The sequence below is a fragment of the Cladophialophora immunda genome, assembly GCF_000835495.1.
Source record: "Cladophialophora immunda strain CBS 83496 unplaced genomic scaffold supercont1.5, whole genome shotgun sequence".
Taxonomy (NCBI): domain Eukaryota; kingdom Fungi; phylum Ascomycota; class Eurotiomycetes; order Chaetothyriales; family Herpotrichiellaceae; genus Cladophialophora; species Cladophialophora immunda.
Genome location: NW_015622545.1, coordinates 2,055,537 through 2,081,669, shown reverse-complemented (window position 1 = coordinate 2,081,669; position 26,133 = coordinate 2,055,537). Strand labels below are relative to the sequence as shown.

General features: G+C 55.3%; 10 protein-coding genes across 14 annotated transcripts; 4 read left to right on the top strand and 6 right to left on the bottom strand.

The window, feature by feature from the left end:
* Nucleotides 1–349: 349 nt before the first annotated feature.
* PV07_08933 (uncharacterized protein) lies at nt 350–3,187 on the top strand (the record flags this gene model as incomplete). Its single annotated transcript, XM_016396143.1, has 7 exons — nt 350–919; nt 994–1,176; nt 1,241–1,600; nt 1,654–2,194; nt 2,245–2,546; nt 2,595–2,772; nt 2,820–3,187. 7 exons carry the CDS (start codon nt 350–352, stop codon nt 3,185–3,187), a joined length of 2,502 nt encoding a protein of 833 aa, XP_016245999.1.
* Nucleotides 3,188–3,373: 186 nt separating this feature from the next.
* Nucleotides 3,374–4,638, bottom strand: PV07_08932 (uncharacterized protein). The gene has a single exon (XM_016396142.1). The coding sequence runs from the start codon at nt 4,191–4,193 to the stop codon at nt 3,675–3,677; it is 519 nt and encodes a 172-aa protein (XP_016245998.1). The 5' UTR covers nt 4,194–4,638; the 3' UTR covers nt 3,374–3,674.
* On the top strand, nt 3,937–5,267 carry PV07_08931 (uncharacterized protein). The gene has a single exon (XM_016396141.1). The coding sequence runs from the start codon at nt 4,209–4,211 to the stop codon at nt 4,992–4,994; it is 786 nt and encodes a 261-aa protein (XP_016245997.1). The 5' UTR covers nt 3,937–4,208; the 3' UTR covers nt 4,995–5,267.
* PV07_08930 (uncharacterized protein) lies at nt 4,870–6,904 on the bottom strand (the record flags this gene model as incomplete). The annotated part of the gene is made up of 2 exons (XM_016396140.1): nt 4,870–6,106; nt 6,170–6,904. A coding segment is annotated over one exon (556 nt), but the record flags the coding sequence as incomplete, so codon positions are not given.
* A 1,248-nt stretch (nt 6,905–8,152) lies between these two features.
* On the bottom strand, nt 8,153–11,344 carry PV07_08929 (uncharacterized protein). Its single transcript, XM_016396139.1, has 2 exons — nt 10,390–11,344; nt 8,153–10,324 (listed from the first exon to the last, which is right to left on the bottom strand). The coding sequence occupies exons 1-2, from the start codon at nt 10,551–10,553 to the stop codon at nt 8,659–8,661; spliced, it is 1,830 nt and encodes a 609-aa protein (XP_016245995.1). The 5' UTR covers nt 10,554–11,344; the 3' UTR covers nt 8,153–8,658.
* Nucleotides 11,345–12,472: 1,128 nt separating this feature from the next.
* PV07_08928 lies at nt 12,473–16,654 on the bottom strand. Of its 3 annotated transcripts, none has more exons than XM_016396136.1 (5): nt 16,243–16,654; nt 16,061–16,179; nt 13,485–16,000; nt 13,100–13,421; nt 12,473–13,033 (listed from the first exon to the last, which is right to left on the bottom strand). In XM_016396136.1, the coding sequence occupies exons 1-4, from the start codon at nt 16,293–16,295 to the stop codon at nt 13,308–13,310; spliced, it is 2,802 nt and encodes a 933-aa protein (XP_016245992.1). In that variant the 5' UTR covers nt 16,296–16,654; the 3' UTR covers nt 12,473–13,033; nt 13,100–13,307. The 3 variants fall into 3 exon arrangements, with proteins under 3 accessions (XP_016245992.1, XP_016245994.1, XP_016245993.1); XM_016396138.1 differs by having other exon boundaries at nt 16,098–16,179; XM_016396137.1 differs by having other exon boundaries at nt 13,485–16,179.
* Nucleotides 16,655–16,963: 309 nt separating this feature from the next.
* On the top strand, nt 16,964–18,889 carry PV07_08927 (glucosamine-6-phosphate deaminase). Its single transcript, XM_016396135.1, has 2 exons — nt 16,964–18,064; nt 18,125–18,889. Exons 1-2 carry the CDS (start codon nt 17,306–17,308, stop codon nt 18,401–18,403), a joined length of 1,038 nt encoding a protein of 345 aa, XP_016245991.1. The 5' UTR covers nt 16,964–17,305; the 3' UTR covers nt 18,404–18,889.
* Nucleotides 18,720–20,508, bottom strand: PV07_08926 (uncharacterized protein). The gene has a single exon (XM_016396134.1). The coding sequence runs from the start codon at nt 20,339–20,341 to the stop codon at nt 18,845–18,847; it is 1,497 nt and encodes a 498-aa protein (XP_016245990.1). The 5' UTR covers nt 20,342–20,508; the 3' UTR covers nt 18,720–18,844.
* Nucleotides 20,509–21,327: 819 nt separating this feature from the next.
* PV07_08925 lies at nt 21,328–24,251 on the top strand. Of its 2 annotated transcripts, XM_016396132.1 has the most exons (3): nt 21,328–21,608; nt 21,667–21,838; nt 21,908–24,251. In XM_016396132.1, the coding sequence occupies exons 1-3, from the start codon at nt 21,537–21,539 to the stop codon at nt 23,365–23,367; spliced, it is 1,704 nt and encodes a 567-aa protein (XP_016245988.1). In that variant the 5' UTR covers nt 21,328–21,536; the 3' UTR covers nt 23,368–24,251. The 2 variants fall into 2 exon arrangements, with proteins under 2 accessions (XP_016245988.1, XP_016245989.1); XM_016396133.1 differs by having other exon boundaries at nt 21,328–21,838.
* PV07_08924 lies at nt 24,020–26,103 on the bottom strand. 2 transcript variants are annotated; one of them, XM_016396131.1, is made up of 3 exons: nt 25,939–26,103; nt 25,499–25,816; nt 24,020–25,445 (listed from the first exon to the last, which is right to left on the bottom strand). In XM_016396131.1, the coding sequence occupies exons 2-3, from the start codon at nt 25,730–25,732 to the stop codon at nt 24,372–24,374; spliced, it is 1,308 nt and encodes a 435-aa protein (XP_016245987.1). In that variant the 5' UTR covers nt 25,733–25,816; nt 25,939–26,103; the 3' UTR covers nt 24,020–24,371. The 2 variants fall into 2 exon arrangements, with proteins under 2 accessions (XP_016245987.1, XP_016245986.1); XM_016396130.1 differs by having other exon boundaries at nt 25,499–26,103.
* Nucleotides 26,104–26,133: the final 30 nt, after the last annotated feature.

The following is a 26,133-nucleotide window of genomic DNA, read 5'->3' as shown; positions in this document are numbered from 1 at the left end:
AGTTTAAGGCATGATGTGCATGGCCAGTGCAGGGTTCCTGACCGCGCGGTGCTTTCGGCACCGTTGCACCATTCCAAGAGTTGATCTTTGGCGTAGTGGCATCTGCTATTCTTCCGATCAAAGGCCTAGTCCGATCCGCGACCGATACAGTTCCCGAAAGCGGGTTTTGGCAGCGCGCCTCTAGGCACTTCAGGAAGGGAAGCATTTGGTGGCACAAGAAGTAATATCTTGTTGTCAAATCGTGGTAGTCACTTGCAGTACAAAGGCCTCGTGACCCGCCTGCAAAACAGATATCTTTTTGCTACTAGCGCAACCAGTTTTCGGATCCGCCAAAAAGGCATACCAGATGATGGAGATTTCGACCAACAATCCCATCCTGGTCTCGATCCCGCTTGATCTGGAGGGGAGCCCAGTGGCACGGTTCCTGGCCGACGCTGTCAAAATCCTCCGGGAGTCCCGAAAGATAGAAATCCACGTCACCGATACTGCGAGCCCGGATGCACGGAGAATTCGTTCCTCGACTATCATCGAGGGCCTGCGAGAGCTGGCCTCGATCTTGGCCGCCACCGGCCATGGCCCGGAGTCGGATATGCTCGAGGTCGTGGTGGAAAGAGGCCTCGAACGAAAGGAGCTGGGTGGCCTTGGCCTGAATTGCTCGCAGATCTTGGGAGAAGGAGACATCAAGGAGCTTCTTTTCCTGGTCGAGGCATGGCTAGAGTCGCTCAATTCGCAGGAAAGGACGCACAGAAGCGTTCGGCCGGGACTGCAGACACGGCAGGCCACTGTCAGGCCAATGACCCTGGCGGAAAAGATCTTTGTTCACCATATGGCTGGTGGCTGTCCGGGTCGCGGTGTCCAAGAAGGAGACGTGATCACCGTGGCGGTGGATTGGGTCGTGACATCGGAAGCAGGTTGGTTTGTATGTCCCTTATCCCCTCAAACCCGTTCGCCGTCTATCCCTTGAGGAAACTCATCGTTGTCTTGGGAAATCAGGCTATGAGTAAGACATTCGACGAAATGAAGGCGACAGAGATCTGGCGCAACGACAGGTTCTGGATTGCTGGCGACCACGTCGTGGATCCGAGGATCAATCACCTGCCCAACGTCAAGGCTCTGATCGAGGCATCGGAAAAGGCAAAGACCGACTTTAAACTCACCGAGTATCAGGGCATGAATGTAAAATCTCCAGGGCTTTTTCCCTTCTTCCATCCTCTTCCCAATGACGCTAACCTCGACCCAGTTCACAATCATGCACACGGAGTTTGTGCGTGAGAGAGCAGAGCCGGGCATGATCGTGATCGGTGCTGATTCTCACACATGCTCGGCTGGAGCGGTCGGCTGCCTTGCAATTGGGCTGGGGGTGGCCGATGTCATGATCCCTTTGGTGACGGGACAAACTTGGTTCAAGGTCCCTCAGTCGATCCTCATCAGCTTTGTTGGCGCGCCGCGATTCGGGGTCGGCGGCAAGGACGTGATCCTCCATATTCTCGGGGAACTGAAACGCAACACAGTCGCCGCGGACCGAATCGTCGAGTTTTCCGGCCCGGGGGCTCGATTCTTGTCGATCGATGCCAGGTTTGCGATCTGTAACATGTGCACGGTGAGTGAAATTGCAGAAGACACGAAGCATTTCTGACGCTCTCTTTTTGCCAGGAGTTTGGCGCAATCACGGGTGTCTTTGTCCCCGATGAAATCACCTTGGACTATGTTTCTCGACGACGGAGGAAGAGAAACAAGTCGAACTCGGTGTATTTCCGACCAGATGAGGGAGCCGTTTACTCTGCCAAGTTCGAGATTGATCTCGCCTCCGTGCAGCACACGATAGCTCTGTATCCCAGTCCAGACAACGTGGTGCCGATAGGTGAGCGTCGCGACATGGTCTTCGATGGCGTTTTCCTCGGGGCTTGCACCACCACCGAGGAGGACCTGGTGCTCGCTGGGCGTGTGCTGCAAGCCGGCCTGAGAAGAGGCCTGAAACCCGTCCGTCGTGGGAAAAGGCACGTTGTCCCCGGCTCGTTGCCGATCATGGACAAGCTCCAAAGGCTTGGGTTGCTGGAAGTTTATGAAGCCGCCGGATTCACGCGAGGCGTGCCGGGATGCAGCTTTTGCGTTGGAATGGGGGCAGATAAAGCTGGGCCGGGCGAGACGTGGCTCAGTTCACAAAACCGAAACTTCAAAAACCGCATGGGTCCAGGTGAGAGCTATCCCACCCGACTGCGGGAAGTCCTCTCACAAGCAGAAAAGGGTCGTTCGGAAATATCACATCGGCCGCGGTGGTGGCAGCATCGTCGTTCAGCATGTGCTTGACGGACCCGGCACCTCTCCTGGACGACATTAAGCGTGGCATGGATCAGGAGGATCTTCAACATGTAGAGGGAATGGGGTTTCTAAGTGTCAAGTACCAAGAACCCTTTGTTGGCAGTCAAGAAGATGCCGCAAGCTCGTGTGCAAGTCCAGCGGCCAATTCAGAAGACGGGGCTGAAAGGCGGACCGACGCTGTCAAAAGCCGCATCATCCGGCTGGGGGATTTTGTGGACACTGACGCGGTATGCTCAAGACTTTGTGAGTACGTCAAGGGCTGACGAGATGTAAAGCTAGCACCAGCCGAGTACCTGATGAGCGCCCAGGACGACGAGGAGCTTGGAGATCACTGCATGGAGCACACCTACCCAGAATTTCGAGACCGGGTTCGCGGCGGGCAGCAAGTGGTGGTTGGGGGGCACGCGTTTGGCTGCGGCTCGTCCAGGGAACAGGCAGTGAGGGCGTTGAAAGGTATTGTCACCTCTTCATGAAGACTCTGCAAAACTAACGCCATGGAGGGCTGGGAGTGCAGGCGGTCATTGCCAGATCCTTCAGCTTCATCTATGGGCGCAACCAGCCCTCTCTTGGGCTGCTCGGAATCACTCTCGCGGACGACAGGTTTTACGCGCTGGCAAAGGACAACGAGTCGATCGAGGTGGACATCCAAAGTCGGGTGGTCAAGGTGTCGGGCACGGAATTTCCATTCGTCTTGACGGATATCGAGTATCAGCTTACCGTTAACAAGGGCTTGCAGGAGATGTACAAGGTGTACGGGAAGGACATTTGGAAACAGGCAACGGCCGAAGCATCGCCTGCGAGACAACTGGGGGGGTTGATTGATGAGCGAGCACATGTTGGCGGTGGAGGAGAAGCTTTGGCATGGTAGTTAATGGTTAAAGCTCAAGCTGCGTTCGCTTAGCTACAGCAGTCCAAGCCCCCATGGTCTTTTCTTAGGTACCGATGTAGTCCACCCACCGGTTGCGAAACGGCGTGCAAGGATTGGTGAACTATCTCGGGGAATGCATGGAGGATGAGGACCAAAGGAAACCGCCGAAGCGATGAACGAGGGGGGACGTCAATGCTTCGAGTCTGTTTGCTTGTTTGATATCTCGACTAGCGCCCACGGCACGCTGCATGGTCTCTTGTTCCTTCATGCCCATCTCCTCCAGCATCCGTTGCAAACCGCAGTCGGGAGCCCATTCTTGGGCGGAGGTTGGCGCCTTACATGTAGCCCACGACCTGCCCATTCGTTCGTATCCCTTGTCGTGTACCCTTTCCTTTTCGAACCTCTTGATCTTGTGACGACGCCTGACTCGGCCCAGCGACCCTGCTCCATGCTTCTTCAATTGTATCCGCATCTCCCAAGGTTTGCTCTATCTATCACCAATCGAATCCTGCCCGTGCATCGACCCCCCCGTCCAAATGGACCGGCCATATCCTCGGTTTGAAATCAACCCGCGAGGCTGAGGAGCAACCAGCCGAACTCCATCTGGTCGTTCGTGCATCTTCCTGAGTGACGCTTCGTGTTCAGGCTTCCAGGCCGCTTTCACATGACTGACTGACTGACCTGATCCTGATTCCGCCTTGTGTCGACTGCTCATCCCCTCGGTGCCTCGATTGCTATATATCTGCCTCCCTTGATCCGACCTTTCCTGGGTTTGCTTTTTCCCTCTACCAGTTCTTGTCTGCCTTTTGCTCTGTGCCATCACTATCCTTGCTCTGAAAGAAAAGAAAAGAAAAGAACAAAAAAGATTTCCCACGGTTTCTCCTTTGGGTCGGCTGTCTGAACCACCTTTTTGTCTCAATTCCACTTGTACTCGTATACCGACCGGGCAAAAACAGCCCTCGCATCCCTCGCATGCACCCCCACGCACTGCAGGGGTCGATTTCATACTTCTACCGCCTCAATGGCTCGTCACCTTTCTCGGCGCCTCAACCCCGCCGCGCCCATTGAATCCTTCTCGTCTGGCGATACCAACGAGACACCACCCGGGGACTGCTCCTCCGCCGGCGGCCATCACTGCTGCGGCTGTGGGTGTGCGGCATGCTGGTGTCGACTGACGCACTTCAAGAAGGACGAATCGAACCGCGAGGCCTACGGAGGCCAGGGAGGTCATCAAAGTAACATGCCCGCGCCAGGCATTCGCCGCCCGGACCACGTCTCGAGCTTGAGCTTCGACTCTCCTTCGTCCTTCCAGTCCTCCCACACCTTGAGCAATGGAAGCTTCAACAACAGCTTCGAGGTGCCGGCCCCGCTGGACGGACATCATCGTCAACCTGCGGCCGCCGTGACCCCCGACGGCGCCCAGCACGCCGCCGCGGAGACGGACGACGACGACCCTCATCCGTGGTTCTCCTTCCTCGAGAGAGCCGACAGCCTCGACCACATGTCCTTTGGAGAAGACTCGTCTGGCATGTTCATCCCGGGCCTGGCCGACGACTCGACCCTGGCTCGCGGGCCTGGCTCCAGCGTCGCCGACCGGTCTACCCTGTCGAGCCAGTATGAATCGTTCTTTGCGCTGCAGGGCCACCAGCAGCAGCAGCAGCAGCAGCAGCAGAGCACCACCGCCAGCCAAAACCTCGTCCAGGTCGGCGCCGCTTTCGACGACCATGCTCCGCCCCGTTTCCTGCGCCTGACCCCCGAATGTCGACACACCCTCCACCACCCAATCTGCGCCCGATGCATGCACTAGCTCGAGCACGATGTTCCTCCATTATTTCGGGTTTCTTGTCTCCTTTGTGTCATTTTGGCGAGGGAGGATACATCGACTTCTTCGGCTTCGGCGTCCGGGATGGATGGGATCAATCGGACGTGTACCGTGTGGTCTCTCTCTTTCTTTATCATCATCATTATCATTGTATGCTCGTATCACAAGAGATACATGTATAGTAATAGCGGGTCACCCATCATCGTGGGGGACCCCTTCTTACGACGGATGGAACAATGGAATGTCTTCATGTCTTGGTCTTGTACTACCCCTTGTGTGTGCCCGTGAACCACCCCCATCTCCACTTCGCGGGCGTGATGCGCAATGCGTGATGCGTGGTCGAAAGGCGTCTCGTATCCCAACACTGGGTGTAGGAGAAGGGCACACGCTCACGCTTCGTGCCGCAGTTCACATCTTTCGTGCCTGACTGCGACCAGCCCGCATCCAGAACAAGACCACATACAAGGAATGGTATCGTTTCATTGACGACACTATTTCCAATCCATGACATTTGTCCGCGGTTCGGTCGCCCAACGACAGCTCCGGTCCTCGCAAGGCCCTCGAGAGACGGACATGCATTCGACGCTGGTCTTTCTTCCTTTGGAGGTTATTCCTCGTCTTCTTCCTTCTCCTCTGCCGGATCCTGTCCTCGAGATATCTGCCTCGAAGCGACGGTCTTCGGCGTCCACTGCTCGCTAGACTGATTCGCGGGTACTTAGCGCTCGGGTTCCGAGTGTGATTCGGTCGCGCGGTGGAGGGTACAGCGGCTCTGGCAAGTCCCTGATCGGCGCAAGGGTGCTGAGGAGCGAGGGTCTTTGCAAGTGCATATCGAGAGAAGTATAGTTAGCACAACCCACCGAGGCCGAAATCAGGCGGTGTCAGCAGGGCGCCGGTCGCTGGATCTAACGCGATGCTTTCCCGTTCCAGAGAGCTCCCAGTCCCCCAAACTGGTGAGTGTCCTCGCCCACACGAAAGGAAATAGTCTGAGCTCTTTGGGCCGTTGGGTATGTGATCTCCCCGCCGGTAACGCTGTGAACCACCTCTTTGAATTCCATAGTATACCCATGCGCAAAGTCTCGGCGGCAGAGGACTCTTGCCTAGAGCGTTCACGGTCAGCTCCACGTCCGTCCTTGCTGAGCATCTCAGGCCATGAGACTTACCGACAGCGGATGTCTGCCCATATCGCCCTGCCGCACTTCGACTAACCCCTCGAGCGCATGAAAACGCCCGATCTGGAGGTCACCTATGTGTTTCCAGCCGGGGGATTTGTCCGAGCGGGTGAATAACGCGGCTTGACTCCTTGAGTCTGTCTATGGTGTGGCTGGGCCATTCGTCGTCTTCACGTTAAGAGTCCGAGGAGTAGAGCACCACATATTCGTCCGCATAGCCCACATCGAAGAGCCCAAGACAGATTTGCCGTCGTGGTTGTGTCCGTCGCAAAGACAGCGGCGTGAACACTATTGTGTTGGAATCTCCACTGCCATTCATTGTTTGTTTGACTGCGGCAGCGCGAAATTAGACCGACGTCATTGTCGCCGTAGAGTTCAGGGGAGGCAACTATAGCGAGCAGAGGCAACTTGTAGCCGAAATTCACCCATTCTGTCACGAGAAAGTCGTGCAAGGTCTCCCTACCGGCGAATACTTTGCTCCCTTTGTGCATGTACATCACTAGGGAACTCCCATAGGGGCGCGGCACATGGTTCTCCGATGAGTGAACATCTGCATACTTACTAGGACTTGGGAGAGGATAGGAGACTGTTACCAAACTGGGTGGGGAATAGGGTGGCACGCTGGTATATATGTATGTCCTCCGCGCCAGCTGTACAGAGTACTTTATTAGTGTCAAGAATTTGGGTTTCCCCGTGCCTGTATTGAGGGAGATCCCATGATTCATGGCACAGAAAGTAAATGAGAACCATAAGTTGCGTGGCAGCAGCGTGGAGGATAGAAAGGTTAGGTAGTCGCTAGTCCTAATTAGGCAGATGGAGCATCAAAAGCTAGTATAAATCAGTCTGACAAAATGGTTTTCTCGTCACTTTCAGCTAGCTTCACACTCTGGATAAGTATCCGCATCACCTGTCAGACAGAATAATTCCCCACTTGCGTATATACACATAGTCACTATGCCGCCGCCTCCTCCGTGTAAATATTCAGCCTTACTATTCACACCTCCATCATGCCACACAGTTAAATCCAGGTGGCTGGGTACGGAGAAGCACCTGCACTCACACAGACAGACTCAGTCCTGTTCTTTTGCACGCACATCACCTTTCTTCTCCCAGCCCCTCAAGGTGGTCTATCAATTTCCCACTGTCTCATGCTTTTTCCCATCTTCCCAACCCCCTGTGGCGCCCCTCCACTCCCGACAATAACCGCCTCACTCGATCTGGAACTTTGTCCGCTCCAAAAGCTCCGTTTTCTTTATTCAAGCGATCATGGTTCAAGGTTCAAGGGCTCAGCGCCTCATCGACCTACTCGGTAGTGATGCTCCGTCGCTACTGACTTCCGCGCCTCATTCTCGCTTCCTTTTGCTTTCACCCTTTCACACCGCTCTCTTTTGGTCCAGTTGTCAACCTTTCCACCCAAGCCCACCCATGGCGTCTGTGGCGGTCCAGAAACCAATATATCGTAGCCACCTGCCTAATTTGCCTCACCACATATGGGGCATTTCCTTGCTTTTTTTTTCAACTCCTCTCCCCTCTTTTGCCACCTGTGTAACCCTTTCCAGATCTTTCTCAAATCTTGACTTGGCCTTCCTCCTCGGCTCCCGGGCCGGATTTAGCTTGAAATCGAATTCACCCATGTAACTAACTAGTCATTGTCGATCCGACGCCAAACGCCAAACTTGGGCAAAAAGAACAAAGGAGCAAACAACAAAGGCGAGGCAGACACAGCGCGATCGAGCCACGGCACTCGTCATTCTGCATTAGTCTCGTGCCAGAAGCGAATCACAGAACATGGCAAGGATGTCGGGCCTCGCCGAAAGTCGTACTTGATAGGTCCAGCTTCCCCAGTCCGCTGACCACCTGCATACCCTACCTCCTTTCACTGGGGGCGCATTTTCCAGAAAGGCTGCGTCGGTCGGGGCAAACTCGAGTCGTGCGCCAACAAGCCAAGTTCTGTATCTCGGGCCCTCACACAGCGAGGGTCGGGGGTTTTCAACGCGGACGCGGATGATGGGGACCTTGTGTTGGATGCCTGGTTGGAATTTCTTTTTGGTTCAGCCTCTCCGAGGTAGCATATCCGCTGGCAATAATGCAGCAATCAATGCCCAAGGTGGCTGATCGCCAATCAAGGAAGAAGGCGGTGGGAGCTATATCCGTTCGTATATACCATGTCTGCTCAAAACACCGGGTCCCTTTCATGAGGTGCCACAAACCAGACAAAGTCGAAATTTGAGTTTCAAGTCTCTCCCCCCATGTTTCGGAAGCCCGTATCTCGTAGTCGTAACTCGTGTATCCATGCATGCCGTTTTGTCTTCTGGTATATGTCCACTTTTCATTTCACATCAGAGATGGGTATCAAACAAGTCCTATGTAGCTCGCGTAACCTCTTGGGCCCAGTTCAGCCGCCATGCTTCTCCCAGAGGTTCTGAAACAAATCATAACAAAGAAAAAACATCAAGTGACATTCTAGCCACAGTTCCCATCTACACCACTTCTGAAAAGTAGCGTTTGCTCGTGTGTCTCCCAGGGGAACGTGGGTCAGGGGGTAACGGTCCGCTGTGGTGCACTACGTGCGGGCGGAAGACTGCATCCACGGGTGGCATCCAGTCGTCCAGACCTAGGGGGAAGTATTCGTAGAGTTGATCTGCACTCTCGCCCTCAGCATTGAATGGAAGGCCTGACCTGGTCGCCAGCAGCTCTGGTCTCTGAGACCCTGGCGGCAACGGTCCTTGCCCGTTCATTGTAGCTATCGAGCTCGGAACACTGGTCATAGAAACTTGGTGGGAATGTATTCTAGGTCGCGGACCCGCTTGGTTGGCAAGCTGTCCAGGCGAAGTACCGGGATTGCTTGTATACGTCCCTGACGGGCCTTTGTTGACAAGAGAGGGAGAGGGATTCGAGGTGGGAGGCCGTGACGAATGTCGGGATCCCTGTCGTGGTGGATGAGGACTACCTCCCTCATCGTCACTGCCGAAATGTAAGCTCATCGGCCGGCTCCCAGGTGCCATTTCTTGAGGGAATGTGAATGGGAACGCGCCCGGCGTTCCCAAGTCAGCGGCGCCTTCCGGAAACGCTGGTACTGGAGGATTGATGGCAGTGGAGTAGGGAGTGGCAAGAGGATCTTGGACACCTTGTGACACCCAGTTGGTGCCGTCGATATCGGTGGGCTTCATGTCAATGCTGTCGTAACCGGTCATCTGTGGTGTCTCCTCGGCCGGCGTCTTGATTTTGGGGGCCGAAGTGACCTGAGGAACGGAGGTTTGACTGTTGGTAACTCGCGAGGTTGCCGGCAGGTGTTTACGAGCTGTCGAACTGCTGCTGAGAGGCAAGTCTTTCCGTGCTGCAAAGTTGCGAGGGCTTCGGCCTCGGACAATGACAGCTCCCGAGTGAGCTTCGGCGATGGAGATCTTGCCGCCTGTTGATAACGATGCCATGATCTTCAAGTGGAGCGTGAAATGTTGTTGCAGCTCTTTCCGTCGACCATTGTTGGCAGTTGCTATCCGGAATTGCAGCCTTTTCCATTGAATGGGAAAGGTGGTAAAGTCCGTGTCCAGATCTTGCCCGGTCATCTTGTCCAAGGGAATCGTGGGAGGCTCTTTCTCTACCTTATCCTCTGGCTTGGGCACTTCTCCCGACGCCGGCGTCTTCCACGGCACTGAAATTATCTTGACCGAATTGCCTTCAACGGATTCGGTAGCTGACACAGCCAGTTCCAACTCGTATATGGGGATTCTAGACCCGTCATCGGTGAAGACATATCTCAGATTCCGGGGGAGCGTCACCGAGCCGGTGATTTGGAACAGATTGCGCCGGTAACATGTTAGTTCTGGGGGAGGGGGAGGTGTGTCGGCCGTGGCGGGCCATTGGGACTCGGCCAAGAAGAACATGCCGTGCAGCTGGGCACTGATGTTGACCGACGACCGACGGAATGAGTCGTCCAGTAGGGTGAAGTTGTACTGCGGCATGGAAAAACTGAGGTATTTGCTGTCGCGATCAATCGAGGGACTCTCGGGCAATCCCTCGGTGGGCACCCGCTCGAACTGAGACATTGTGCTTTCGGCGAAAGGATCTTCGAAGTTGGAAGAGTATCGCTTCAGCATTGCAGGGTGCTGCAGGTTACTCGAGGGCGCAAAACTGAGCTCGTCGCCACTGGGACATGTTAGGTTTTTTCTTCACCGCAATGGGAGCAGTCGAGCTTGACCGAACAACATTACCTCATATATGGCTCCGAGTCGAAGTTGGAGTATTGATCTTGCAAATCCATCACCGACGGCACACTCATGTAGTCGAGATTTTGCAGATTACCGCCCCCAAAGGGCATTGGACTGTGCAAGTAAGGCATTGCGAGGGGATCATAGCCATCCATGGTGGCGGCCATGCGTTTGTGTACGTGCGTGTTTGGCTGCGGGCGCGAGGGCAGAGAGGGTGGGATGCGGAGTTGGAGGTCAGGTAGCGAGGGCCGCACAAACACGAGCCACGGAGCTTTGGAAAGAGATAAATTGTTATTGAAGAGAGAGGAAAATTCTCGTCGGCATCCTCGAGAGCAAGATAATGCTCACGAAAGCGCCACCGTCGAAGAGGGCCGAAAATTGGAATATCGATGAGCCGCCCCGGACTCGGGTTGTGGTTTGTTAATCAGCGAATGAGCCAGTCTAAGCAGCGGGCAGTTTGCTCCCCAGTGGTGTTTCTTGTCGACGAGTCGTTTCGACCTTCGCTCCAACTTTGAAGGGAGACGGGAAGTAGGAAGCAGGAAGCGGGCACTGTAGCCGGGTGGGCTTTTGTTGCTGCTTGTGCAGGCAGGGCCCTGTAGGAGCTGAGGCAGTCTGCCAGGTCGATTCCGCAGCTTGGCAGTGACGACAAACGACTCGAGGATTATGAGATTGGGGCAAATCTCAGCGGTAAATGAGCTCAGGGAATTGGGAAACTCGATTTCAGAAAAAAGGCTCGCCGGAGGTCCAAATACGAACAGAGATGGGTGGACGTTGAAGGTGATTTGACTGCGTGGCCAGTTGCAGCATTTAGGCTTCTGGGAGGTGCAGGCGAGTCGAACTGCTGGTGGTGCTTTGTTTGTTCTTGGAGGTGTAATGAGTGAGTGAGATAGGCAGAGAACGCACCCCTCGCATCTCCCCCCCAGTGCCTACGGGTGGGCACTGTGCCAGACAGTTTGCGCCGGTGGCTGGTTCGGGAGAAGGCAAAACTTGAGCCTTCTAGAAGGAAATGGGGGCAAGCCAGGCAGGGCGCTAAGGGGGGGGGGAACTTGGGGGGAAACAGGCTTAGTTGGGTGGGGTCTTCCTTTATCATCTCAAGCCTTTGCTCCGTCATTGACCCGGGCCTCTTACCTGGAAAATGCAACTCGGTGGGGGTGCTCTGGGTACCCTAGGTATGCCTGGCAGCTGGATGTCCAGCTCGTAGGGGCCCTGGGTACCCTAGCCACACCCAAACAGCTAGGTACTCTCAAACTGACAGCTCGCTCCCTCCGAACCACTCGACTCTCTCTCAACCTTCGGCCACCGTCAGAAGGCAAAATGAGGGTGTCTGTGGTCTGTTCGTGTTCAGGATCTCTCTAGGTTTCGGCCCTTCTGACCATCCCAAGCGATTGAATCACTCTACGTCAGCCCCTCATGCATCGAAGCACCCATGGAAAACACTTGGAAGGGCTTCTTGTCCTTTAGTCTTCCGATTAGCCGCATCCTCTCTAGCTGCCCCCAAATCATGTGCAGTCAGTGATGGGCGGATAGTCCAGTCAGACTGCCGCTCTGTCCTCTTGCGGGAACACCTCTTCCTCCCAGCCAGTCGCAGGTTTTCACCACCTCTCTACCCTCAAACTAGTTTGATTCCTCCCGTCTTGTCAATCGCTGATCATCGCTGCGCCCGAGACGCCCGAGAGCCTGACATGCATGAGAGTGGTTTGCTCGTTGCCTTCTGGCGCATCCGCTTGCCCGTTGGGGGATAGCCACACAATGCGACGGTGAGGGCCCTGATGGCGCATCATGCCCTAATCATGCAGAGCTACGGCTGATCTTAGACTTCTGACCATGGTGACCACTGCCTTCAAGAAGCAACTCTGTGCGACCGAGCCCGGTTTGCGTTGCCCTGCCCTGCCCTACCGAGCAGCCTCGCATCACTCGCGCGAAGCGTACCCTGCCCTGCGAGCTGACGCTGGTCGACAACGCTACCTATCCAGGCACCGAACTGCACTTCCGGCGGTCAGATCGGAGAACAAAACACTGTGGGCGAAAGAGAAGCGGCTCGGAAAATATAAGACGAAAGCCAGACACACACCCCCTCCAAGGTCCCATGACGTTTTCGCTCTAAACGACCACCTGCCTTAGTGGATCGTGTGAGACACCGAGCAAGCCTGAGTCCGCTTGGCTGGAATCATGGACACTAACCAGTCCGAAATTCCGCTGGCACAGAGTGTACCTGTCAGGGATTGACTTCGTCTAGCAACTGCTGTGCCCTAAGGCTTCCTTTTCCAGAAACTCACTCTATCTTCCTAATACGATCTGCTCCGTGCTCTCCGTATTGCTCCAGGGCAGCTAGCCCCTCCGGCCATTTCGCACTAATTTGCCCCAGGCCAGTGCGCGCCATCCAATGTCCGCTTTCGCCCAATGAGCGTCCCCTGATCTTCTACCAAATCGCGGCAGAGATTACGCGAGCTTCCAGTCGACAGCCTCGGCGTCCGCTCCCACGACAGCATCAGCAGATAGACAACTCTGTGGTATAGTTGTGGAGAGACAACGGCCGGCTGCCGACTTTTGAGAGGGCCTCGCCGCTCAGGGCTGGAGGGGAGTAAGATGAGGATCGCCATTGAGTGGGTCGGCGCTTAACTTCATTTTCTCCTGTCGCCGACATGTGCTGCAAATATTGTCAAAAGGTCCGCCAAACAACTCGACTAGGGGTATGCTATCGGGAAAGGCTTACATCGAATGATCGACCCATCGACCGGATTCAGACATCCTTGCGGCAGCGGTGAGACTAGGCGACGGCAGTTGCAATTGCTTTTGTGCCAAGCGCTGTCAATGGTGGACGCGCCTGGCTAAGCCGCCTCAGCATCGCTTGCGATTGTGCGTAGGGGGCACCTCGATGCTACTGTAAAACGTGACTGTGTGGTCCTGTTCGATCCTGCCATTCATGTTGCGGACATCATTGTCCAGTGAACCGGATCGCTCGAGATCTCTTCGAAACTGTTGCTGATTGTAAAGCCCAATGCCTTGAGGCCGTTCATTGAAACGTCTTCGCGGGTCTACAGAAGGGATAAAGATCAGTCTTTAACATCTTCCGGCACAGAGACGGTTTCGCAACTTACATAATCCAGGAGCAGTGTCCGCAAGCCTTGCTTCTTGACCTGGCGTATTCCCAGGAGGACCAGGCCTTGGAAAAGTGAGACACGGTCGCTGTACAGGGTCGAGATAACTGGGGATGACAAGCACGCCGTTCCAACTTGTTTGTACAGCGACGGAATATGGCGGGCGATCTTCGACTCGGCTCGGCACATCAGAATGCTTCCTAGAATGGACTGATCAGAAGCCCTTTTGGCTCGAATGATGCGGCAGCCTTCTTTGTTGCCCAGAGCCATTTGATAAACGCCTCGTACATCCGTCCGCGCACATCTTTTGAGATGTTCCATCATCACTTCGGTGTACTCGGCTCCGTGGACCAGATCATATTTCACCTCGGGATTCGTCAGGGCCTGGGCTAGTCCTTCAGGAGCTATCCATGTTGACAGGTCGCGAATCAGCATGGTGGCCACGGGTGTCGAAAGCGAAACGTTCCACCCGAGTTTGGCAAACCATTGGCGCAGGCGTTTGTATTCCATTGGGTCCAGTCTGGGGATCCCCAGATACACATGCGGAAACCTGACACCAAGCTGGAATTTGGTGATACCTTTCTTCTGAAGTAATGCCCGCACGGCGCGGTCGTGTAAAGAGTGCCCGATAGATAAGCGACGGCGCGCAGGGTCCACAATGATGGCGCCGATATGCCCGACGCCGCTGTTCTTGAAATAATATGTGGTGCAAAACCCAAACAACTCTTTTGTGCTGCTATTCCTGACCACAAAATGCGCCTCTTCCACATCCGGATCACGAAGCAGAAAAGTGCTGCTCAGGGCGTTTTTCAGCGTTGCTGCGTGCACTGAAGGCTCATTCTGGGTTTGAAGAAGAAGCGCGTCTAATGCCGCTGAGTCTCGATCTTCGCTGAAGCTCTCCACAAGCCACTGCTGTCTGGTGTGACTAGTCTGAGGCTTCTGGCTAAATGAGCCCGGCAACACTCCCGACGGGGTAAGCTCACCATAAAGTACTTGGACCAATGCCTGCAGGGCAGTCTCGGTGAAATCATAGGTGCAAATATACGTTCCGATCGATGTGTCCGAGGCAAAGTCGAAGGGTGAGCTGACGGCAACCACAACACATGGCTTTTCTCGTGGAGTGCCATCCACTCCGACCGACAGCTTGCACAACATGGAGATATGTTTTGCAAATGCATTTTGGTACATATTTCGCCCTGCATCAGCCGTAACGACCACGACTCCCCGAGCCCGGTTCAAGAGGTTCTCATGGAGAGGTCTCACTCCATTTGCAGTATATGAGGTGTGAGAGATTTTGCCGTTGCGATACCGGGCGAGCATTCGACCAAGTTCTCGGAAGACTTGCTCTCCACTCATGATCGACGTATTCGTATCGATGCTAGGACTTCGCCCTAAATGGGGGACTGTCGACGCCTCATTTTGCAAGAGATGGAATAGAGCGGATGCGGGTAATGGTTTGACCAAGGGCGTCAGAAGGAGAAGCTCTTCGTCGGGTTTAATGACTCTCGACAGGGGCAGATAATGTTTCTGGTCTCGAACCACGGTAATTGATTTGTTATAAGCGGTAGTTGAGAGGCTGGTGTGAAGGGGCTGCAATCGTGAGAGGTTCTCAATTCCCGCCGGCGCAAACGCCCTTTCCCAGGACGTATACTTTTTCTTCATGTTGAGTATTCTCTGCACTGACTCTTGCACTCGGTATCTTTCAATCATGCCGTTGTCCAATCCCGCCGTTAGGCCATTGATGGCGTCTTCTTGGACTGACAAAGTTCGGCAAGTCAGGATCAAATCACAGCCGGCCTTGAAGGCCATGACTGTCCCGCCACTGATGCCGATGTTGCGGCTTAGAGCCTCCATTTCCAGACACTCTGAGACGACCACACCCTCAAAGCGCATTTCGTGCCGCAGCAGATCTCGAACGATCTGCTCCGAAAGACAGGCGTGCATTACATTGACTTGAGAAGACGCCATAGCAACGCCGCCGACCATCATTGAATCGACACCATGGGCAATCGCCGCACGGAAGGGGACCAACGCACTCTGGCTCAGGTTCTCCAACGAGTCTGTGATGGTGGGCACATCATCTGGGACGCCAAAGAATTCCAGATTGCCATAAGAAGGGAAATGCTTGCCACAGGTCGCAACTCCACCTTCTTGGTAACCTTTGATGCATTCCACGCCATATGCTGAGACTTCATGAGGATCATCGCCTACGGATCGAACACCAAGAGGCTGATTTCTGGCGTTGGTCAGGACATCCAGCACTGGGCCGAGGATCCAATTGATCCCACACGAATTCAACTCTTGAGCTGTCGCTCGGGCAATATCCTTTGCCAATTTCTTCGAGCCGGTGGCAGCCAAGCCCATGGCACTGGGAAACTGACGAATGTAGACCTCATCGTACAGACTATTGACGCCGCCATTTTCCTGATCGAGAGCAATCAAGAGGGGAACCGGATGGCCGGCCTGGCGGGCTAGAGTCTGAAGATCAAGCACGAGCTGGGTCGCCTGTTGAGCAGCTGTTTAAAATCACGGTGTCAGTAAGTTAGACGAGCGCGCACGAGGACAGGAGACGGCACATTTGAGGTTTTGGGCCTTGAGCAATATGGAGCCTACGTGATACTTCTCAATCAAGACCTTGACCTGATCGGTGACGGAGGTGCCATCAAAGCCCATCATAAACAGCTGGCCGAGCTGTCTGCCAGATATATAGTTAGTTCTGTCCGCGTCGCAAGTGCTCAGGATGACGGCATCGACATACCTCGATTCGTCCCACAGGCCGGGCAAATCCCCATTGGTAGTGGCCACAGCCATGATGAGAGGAAGGGACTAGTTCCCCACATGCACCGCGATTGGATGGACAGGTGAGCAGGCTGGGCAGTCCGGACAAGAGAGGAAATGGAGCAGGAGCAGAGAGTTCGGGGGGGTCGGGTCAGGAGTCGGTGTCAGGAGCCGAGCACTGGCAGACCAGACCTCGACACAGGCACAAAGACGAGCACGGACCAGTGAAAAGCCGCGGATGACGAGGTGCGCGTGGCATCAGAGAAGCTGTGGGTGAAGCACTGGGAAACGTGGGAGCGGACAAAGGTGATGTTGCATTTTGAGATGGGAAGTGTCGCAACGTCGCGTCCTGGGCGGAGGAGAATGTAATGGTGGTGGTTGGGGGAGATGAGAGGGAAATGGGGTGCGCAGAGGGATGAATCTGGATGCCACCTGATGGGATGCCACCGAAGCTGCGGACGAGACGGTTACACTGGCGCCAGTCACGTGGACGGATGTGCGAGAAATGTTTGCCCTGTTTGCGCCCCTCCCCTCCATCCTCCATCCTCCGCCTGCGCTTCTCTTCCACCCACCACCACCACCTTCTTCCATCTCCCTGCGGTGGATTGGCTGCGACGGCGGTCCTATCTCGCTGACTTCATCGGCTGCTTCCTGCTCGTCCCGCTGATAACATGCCCAATCTTCTTTGCTCCAGCATTCCGGTCGTCTCCCGACGGCAGTGGGTGCTCCGTTGGTTGGATGACAATATTGCAACTGTTGCACCACCAACCTGCCCCTCGACCTTGCGCTGGTTACCTGTCCCTGCGCTGCCTTCAGTAAAAAAAATCTCTTCTCTGTGTCACCAGTGCCTTATTCTCCGCATTCTGGCCCCTACATATGTAATCCCTCTCATGATGGCCTGGCTAAAGGTTGTGCTGCCGGCTACGTCAACGGTTTGTCGCTGATCTCTTTTATTCTCATCCCCCCGCTTCCGCGACTGTTGTGCTGTCACCAGTAGACTTTCCTCTTCCCTCGCGGACTTTTGAAGACAGCCTACCTCCAAAATGAAGGTCATCATCCGTGACGACAAGGACGGTGCATCCAAGTATGCAGCCCGATACATCATCAACCGCATCAATGCCTTCGCGCCGACTCCCGAAAAGCCCTTTGTCCTCGGACTCCCCACAGGCAGCAGCCCGGAGATCATTTACAAATACTTGGTAGAGGCGCACAAGGCCGGTGAGGTGTCGTTCGCCAATGTCGTGACTTTCAACATGGACGAATACGTGGGTCTGCCCGAAGACCATCCCGAATCCTACCACAGCTTCATGTACAAGCACTTTTTCGCTCACGTCGACATCAACCCTGAAAACGTCAATATTCTCAACGGCAATGCCCCCGACCTCAGAGTCGAATGTGCCGCCTACGAAGAAAAAATTGCGCGTGCTGGCGGAATCGACCTGTTCCTGGGAGGCATTGGACCAGATGGACACATTGCATTCAACGAGCCAGGTTCTTCCCTGCGCTCAAGGACCAGAGTCAAGACGTTGGCAGAAGACACAATCCGGGCCAATTCGCGGTTCTTTGGCGGCGATCTCAGTCAAGTCCCCAAACAAGCATTGACTGTGGGTGTGGGCACTGTTATGGATGCCAGGGAGGTGCTGGTCATCGTCCTAGGTTCCAACAAGGCGGTCGCTCTGGCTAAAACGATCGAGGGGGGTGTCAGTCAGATGTGGACCTGCAGTGCACTGCAGATGCACGAGAATGCGATGATCGTCTGCGACGATGCCGCTACGGACGAAATGCTGGTGAAGACGGTCAAGGTAAGCCTGTGATCCCATACGCAACACAGAAACGCGCCGACTAATCTTTCTCTGCGACAGTACTTCAAGAGCATCGAACAAGTCTCGGCAGAACAGGAGACCGCCAAAGCCACTCCTCAACAGCGGTCGCAGGTCCGGCTGGACAACTGGCGGGCGGGCCTGAAGGACCTAAGAATCGACACCGAGAAGAAAGAGCTGCTGGATCAAGAGGATGGGGAATTGACACCGGACAGCATGTCGTCGAGGCTGGTAGACTCGGCGATCGCCATGAACGACAAGAAGATGGGCGATTTCATGTTTGACCGCATGGGATCGCGGGTTTCGACTTTTGCGGCGTGAAGCGGGCCGAATGGATGTGATGTTCCTTTACGCTCGAATCATTGGGACATTTGCAGATGTTTCCTCCCGTGCCACTGCTTGTATGAGTGGTGATTGCGATTGCGATGGCTGTGGTTGAAGGTCCGAGAAATTCTTGTGGTCTCTCTCTGTTAATCTAGAGGTTATTTTTTTGTGGATACGCTTCTGATGTCCTAGTTCTGGTACTTGTAGGCGGCGAGGGCGTCTTTCGGGGTTGGGCTTCGTGTTTGTTCAGCAAGCAAAGAATCAGGCGGATTAAAATTTCCTTCTACACGGCACAAGCTCGGGTGACGGCGCCGAATGACATGTTTGGATATATATTTGTGATGGAAATCAGGATTTGAAGCGCAGTATCGTAAATCGTCGCTTCCAGTACATTATTCAACAGGAGTCGTATGTAACTACTACCAGGCATCGTCATTATTATAGTTTGGCAAAGACAGTCGGGACGCTGCCTCCCATTTCCACCAGCGTGCTCTTGTTGCGCACCCACGCCTCCAGGCCTCTCCGTCCATTCTCGACTCCGACACCGCTCTGCTTCCAGCCGCCGACGGCCATCTCAGCGGGCGATTCTCCCCAGGTGTTCACCCAAGTGATACCGGCCTGCAGCTGCTTGATCACGGCGTGGCACTGGTTGATGTCTCTGCCAAACACGCCCGCGGCGAGGCCGAGTTCCGTGTCGTTTGCCCGCGCGACCGCCTCGTTGAGGGAGTCGTAGGTCAGGATGGTCATGACAGGGCCAAAGATCTCTTCCTTGACGATCCTCATGTCGTCGGTGCAGTCGGTGAAGATGGTCGGTCGGACCCAGTACCCGCTCCTCAGGTGTGGGGGGAGGTGTGAGGGCTGATCGAGGCCGCCGTGCAGCAGCTTCGCCTTGTCCACCTGGATGCCATGCTTGATGTAGCTTGTCACCTTGTCATAGTGAACCTTGCTGACCAGCGGGCCAAAGTTGGTTTTCATGTCCATCAGCTCTCCTGGGCGGACATATTTCATCTTCTGCAGCAACACTCGTTCAAACTCGGGCTTCAGGCGCTTTGGAACGAACACCCGCGTCCCGTTTGTGCAGACCTGGCCTGTACTGAAGAAGTTGGCCATGATGGCACCGTCCACCGCCTGCTCGACGTCCGCATCTGGTAGCACGATGACAGGGCTTTTCCCGCCCAGTTCCATGGTCACGTACTTCATCTCTCCCGCGGCTGAACCAGCAACCTTGCGACCAGTTGAGACCTGCCCTGTGAAACTAACCTTGGCAACGACCGGGTGTTTCGTCAAGTAGGCGCCCACTTCACCCGCCCCATAGACGACGTTGAATACTCCGTCAGGGAGGCCGGCTTCTTTGTAGACCTCGGCGAGGAATTGACCATGCAGTGGTGTCACCTCCGAAGGCTTGTACACCATCGTGTTCCCGGCGGCGAGACACGGAGCTGATTTCCACAGCGCAATCTGAATTGGGTAGTTCCAGGCCCCGATACCGACGCAGACGCCGAGCGGTTCTTTGGAAGTGTAGACCCAAGCAGAATCTCGGAGGCGGAACGATTCGCCGTTCAAGCCGCCTGATGCGACCAGGTTGGCAAAATACTCGAGGACATCGGCGCCGGTGACGATATCGACAGTGGATGTCTCTGAGAAGGGCTTGCCGGTGTCTATGGTTTCGACTTTGGCGAGCTCGTCGTTCCGAGACCGAAGTATTGAGACGGCTTTGTGCAGGATTCGGGCTCGCTCGATTGGCGGGGTGCTGGACCATGAAGGGAAGGCTGCTTTTGCTGACGAGATGGCCGAGTCAATGGAGGACTGGGAGGATGTGTGGATTGTGCAGACATTTTTGCCTGTTGAGGGATCGACCGAGGAGAAGGTATTGGGTGAAGATGAGGATGGTTGAGGCTTTCCGGCGTAGAAAGTGTGGCGCTCTGGAAGTCTCATGTTGAAGCCAGGGACGGAGGAAGGGAGGTAATAGAGTCTTCAGTTGTTGGCGGTGTGAGATGGGATGTGTGACTGTGGGATGTAGAGGTCGAGGAGGCCGTTGTGTCAAGCTGGTGTCTGGATCTGTCTCTATCTGACCTCGACGTCAGTCTGTCAGTTGGTCTGTCTCGGTGCCTTTGATGTTTTTTTTTCCCTTGTAGTACCTTCTCCGCATGGCCCCTGCAGCAGCTGCGGCGAGGCGGGGGCAGCAAGTCACCACTTGAGGCGATTAGCCTAGTGGCCACGCCCCCAGCATGCGCGCCTCGCCGCCTAGGTAGTAGTGAGCCTAGTGAGTCCCTAGGTGGCCCTTTTCCTTTCACTCTTCCGTCATCTCCGGCATCTCCAGCTGCTCTGGCCGCTTAGGCTGCGGCTTTGGGGCCCTCACTTTCTAATCATCACCTAACTACAGGTGGCTAGGCGCTGGCTTCTAGGTGGCTATTCGGTGGCTTCGGGCTGCCCACCGCTTACAATGTCCCTCCCAAACCTCGCCTGGTCCCCCGTGATTTTTTTCCCCTTGCAGGCATCGATTTTCACCTCCTCAAACCTCCAACCAACACCCTGGGCACGAGTCTGGTTGATAGAATGATAACCTTTTCGCTATCGTGCTCGAGAGGGTGTCCTTTATCAGCTTCTTTACCTCTTCAGGCAACATCAACCGTGCTTCACTTGATGCTTTTGCCTCCACCCTGACGCTCTGACGCTTTTCACTCGTTTTCTTTTCACCGCCACCATCCGAGAGGACTTTTTCTTTTTTGCCCCGATTCCACACAGCAGGGGTCCTTTGCTAGCCGAGTCCAGAAATGATACAACAAGACTGGTCCACATGCTGTGCAACTTGTCCTGCGTAAACTTGCAGGAAAGCCCCGTCGCCTGACTGGCCAACCGGGGATTACTTGGTACAAAGGCCGTATGCTCAAAGCCCAGCCCTATTGTGATCCTCGTAGCCCATCCATCACAGTGGACTGATACGATACCCACGACTAACAAGGACTTCTTACGCAATAGATTGTGTGGGTCACGCTGCCTCCCCCGGATCTTTTTTTCCAAGTTGTCTTGAATTCTGATCCGAGTGCCTTAAAAAGCCTCGACGTCTATTCCTTCGTCGTCGACCTCCAACACCCATTCATATCCAAAGATTTACACCCAAAGGCTCAAGATGACAACCAACCATTTGGACGTGTCCGAAGTCGATAGCTATGACTATCTCATTGTGGGCGGTGGCACAGCTGTAAGTGCTTTGAAGCAATGGAATGAAGAGTGTGCTGAATGGGTCTCCCACCTAACAGGGCTGTGTGATTGCATCCCGCCTGGCTGAATACCTCCCTCAGAAAAAGATCCTGTTGATAGAGGCCGGTCCCAGTGACTTTATGGATGACCGCGTCTTGGATCTCAAACAATGGCTCAGCCTTCTCGGTGGAGAACTCGACTATGACTATGGCACAACCGAGCAACCGATGGGTATGTCGATGGTTTGATATCATTTCACGAGACTCAAGCTTCCACCAAATCTGACTGCCGAATTCGCAGGTAATTCCCACATCAGACATTCTCGTGCCAAAGTCCTGGGCGGTTGCTCCAGCCACAACACGCTCATCTCTTTCCGGCCGTTTGAGTATGACTGCAAGATCTGGGAGTCCATGGGCGCCAAAGGCTGGACCTTTCCCATGTTCATGCGCGTGCTGAACAAGCTTCGAAACACCGTCCAACCCGTTCATGCACGCCATCGGAATCAGTTGTGCAAAGACTGGGTCCAATCGTGCAGCACCGCCATGAACATCCCCATCGTCCACGATTTCAACGCACACATTGCGGGCACGGGCGCCTTGAGAGAGTGTGTGGGCTTTTTCTCCGTCAGCTACAATCCCGATGACGGCCGGAGATCCAGTGCCAGTGTGGCCTATATCCACCCGATCCTCCGGGGCGAGGAGCACAGGCCCAATCTCAAGATCCTGACCAATGCCTGGGTCTCCAAGATCAATGTCCGCGACGACACAGTGACAGGCGTCAATATCACACTCCAATCAGGCCAGAAGCTAACCCTCACCGCGCGGACTGAGACCATCCTCTGCGCCGGCGCCGTCGACACCCCGCGCCTCATGCTCCTTTCCGGCCTGGGCCCGGCTCAGGAATTGTCCTCTCTCTCCATCCCTGTGGTGAAGAACATCCCTGGTGTGGGTGAAAACCTCCTCGACCATCCGGAGACGATCATCATCTGGGAGCTCAACCGGCCGGTTCCGCCGAACCAGACAACCATGGACTCGGACGCCGGCATCTTCCTCCGCCGCGAAGCTCCCGACGCGGCAGGGACGAAAGCCACGCCGACCAACCCAGCGGCGATCCCGGATGGGAACATCGCCGACGTGATGATGCACTGCTACCAGATCCCGTTCTGCCTGAACACGACGAGGCTGGGATACGACACTCCGGTCGACGCCTTCTGCATGACCCCCAACATTCCCCGGCCTCGCTCGCGGGGCAAGCTGTACCTCACCTCGTCCGACCCGAGCGTCAAGCCGGCGCTGGATTTCCGCTACTTCACCGACCCGGAGGGCTACGACGCCGCGACCTTCGTCTTTGGCCTCCGCGCCGCGCGCAAGATCGCCCAGCAGTCCCCGTTTAAGGAGTGGATCAAGCGCGAGGTGGCCCCCGGCCCGCAAATCCAGTCCGACGAAGCGCTGTCCGAGTATGCCCGGAAGGTCGCCCACACGGTCTACCACCCGGCGGGCACCACCAAGATGGGAGACGTGCGCCAGGACGACATGGCCGTGGTAGACGAGAACTTGAAGGTGAGGGGCCTCAAGGGGCTGAGGATCGCCGACGCGGGCGTCTTCCCGGCCATGACCACCATCAATCCTATGTTGACGGTGCTGGGCGTCGGGGAGCGGTGCGCCGAACTGGTCGCCATCGAGGCAGGCTGGAGACTGACCGAGGTGGAAATGAGCGGCCGCGGGTGGGCCAACGACACGGGTCTCAGGGCCAGACTGTAAACTCGGGGACGACATTGAGGGGGGTGGGTGGCAGGGGGTCATGGTGCGTTGATGGACCTAAGCGTGTCCTCCCGCGTGAAAGTCGACGGGGAGAGCGGTGCAATGACATGGTATGAAAAGGGTGTGATCCTTTACGGCGGTGGGATATTGATGCATGGATGCTCCTCTACATATCTACCTACCTACCGCTGCGCTGCTGACAACCTGGGCGACCAATTACTCGCTAGCTAGCGGTACGACCATAATGAGCAAATGACGATGAAAAACACGAGAAAAGACTGCACGAACATAACAACCGGAGCAAGACTCACCCGCACCACTCCCTGTACACGGTGCGTCGAGTCGAGTCGAGTCAAGTCGAGAACACACCAGACAGACCGGGAGGGCTTCAGGAGGCTAGCCTCGCATGGCGGTACTTTGACGGTGGAGACGCATTCCATACGACGGACCAGGCAGGGCTGCAGGGAGGATATGAGACTGGATTGATTCGAGTCGTGCCTGGGGCTTGGACCTGGGCTTGGGGACTGGTCGGCTACCTAGGTACTATATACTGGTATCTCGTGACGTCTGTTTCGCTGTATCGGTGAAGCAGGAGCCACGAGAAGGGACGAGGTGCAGCGGACAAAGTTACTTACCCGTCATGCTCGAGGCGGAAACAGAGGTAACAGGTACATAAGCAGGACGCAAAGGAGGGGAGTCCAGGGCGTTGAGGAAATCCAAGGCGCAAAAATTCATCAGTGATTGGATTTGCATCTACATGCCTGCAGCGTCGAGATCGAAATCAAAAGCAATCGTCAGACATCAATCTCGGGGTGCTGTGCTGTGCTGTGCTCTGCCCTTCCCTGCTGCGCTGCGCTCCTTTGCCTTGTACCACTTGCCACGGTAAACAAACCAAACCCATGTCCTGTCCGCTTGGATCAGGGGCTCCGACATCAACCGCCAGTCATGGCAGCCGCTGCGATCAGCCCCAGCCTTGCAGCAAAGAGCCCATGTCGGATTGTGAGTTAGTCGCCCACGCTGACACCAGCCTTGTCCGCGTCTTTGGGCTCGGTCTTCTGTGGCTCCGTGCCCTTTGTAGCCTCGTTCTCAGCCTTGTCGGTACTCGTCACCTCGGTTGCTTTGCTTTGCGCTATCTCAACCGCATCCTCCCCATCGTCATCATCATCTTCATCATCATTCTCTTCCGGAATACTCAACTCCTTCTCCAGCGCTCGAATCTCTTCGGGTGTTGCTTCTCCAATGTCGCTTCCACGGTGCTGCCTAGGTGGCGCTGCCTGCGAAGGTAAACTCGTAGAAGAACTGGAACTGACTTCCTTCTCTGGCACAGCAATTGAAGATTGAGACGCAGTCGACGTCTCTTCCGGCTCTGCTACAACCTTGTCGCTCTCTTCTATGGGTGTAACGTCACTTAACCTCGACTTGGATTTTGTAACGCTGCTTGTTCGCCGCATCTCCAGAATTTGTTCTTCCTTCGAGGGCGATGGATCCTCGGCGGCACCTGCAGCTAGTTTGTCTTCCGACTCCGCGATTTTGTCGACGGATGTTCTGGCTGCACCTTCCGAGGCGAGTTGAGCTGGCGTTTTAGCTGCTGTGACTTCGGCCGCCGTGTCGGGCGACTCCACCGCTGCCTCTGTGCCCACTCTGTCTGCTGCGGCCGTGGGCACTTGGTCTGTCGTGCTCTGTCCCTTGACCGGGATTGCTGCAGCTTTGGGAGGCTGTGCAGTAGCGGCCTTTTTTTGTGTTGCTTTGGCTGCGGCTTCCGCCCCTAACTGTCGAATGGCCACATTCATGGGATTTTCAGCCGATTTCTGTGACGAAGCTGGCTTTGCCTCTCCAGCCGCGGTAGCCTTTTCCTTCTCTTTCTCTGGCGGTTCCGCAATAGATATGTGGCGAGTCTCGGACGAAGCGCGAGAGGGCGGGCCTGATCTTGATGGAGTCGAAGAAGTGCTCGTTGCTGGAACTTGCGGAACTTGCGGAGCCAGGTTTGTGGAGGCGGTCAGGCTGCCAAAATCTTGAGTGGCAGAAATTTGCTCTTTGAGCTCCCCGTACTCATTCCACTCTTCGATTTGCTCGAGATCCTGAGTATTGGTTAGCAAAGGACAGTGTCGGGACAGGGCTGGGCACAACATACACCAATAATCTCTCCATATTTGACCAGACCCGGCAACTTTCTTCCCTTAGATCTTCTGCCCCACAGCATGCGCGCTTTCTCGTCTGTTGCACAGTCCAGTGCCCGAAACGGGATCTTGTTGGCTTTGAGGATGGTCTCTAGCCTTGAGGTCGCGGTAATGATGTGAGACGAGCCTGCTGTTAGAGAGGTATAGAGGTAGAGTGTCGGGTCCGTGGAGTAGGACGTAGCCGCCATTGTGGGCGGCACTCGCGGGGTGAGCAAGATATCGGAAGGAGGGGCAAGATAGTCGCAGAGAGGCTTGCAATCGCACTGAAGTACCTGAGGTCCGATACGAAGTGAGCAGCAGATGAGGGAATTACGATGCGGTCTTGTGATAAGGTGAGAGGAGCAACTGTGAGGGAGGGCTGACAACAACACGAGGGGTAGAGACGTGAACTGACTGGCAAAAGGGGAGAATCAACAGGCAGCTGTGCAGAGAATGCTCATGTGCAGAGAGATCTGGCCAACGACATGGAGAAAGGCGCGTCTGTACTGCCCACATCTACTGGTTCGACGGGCTGCTGGTCACTACTGGGCGAGTAAGAGGAGGTCACCGTCTATCAATCCGACGCCCGCCTTACACAGATCAATTCGTC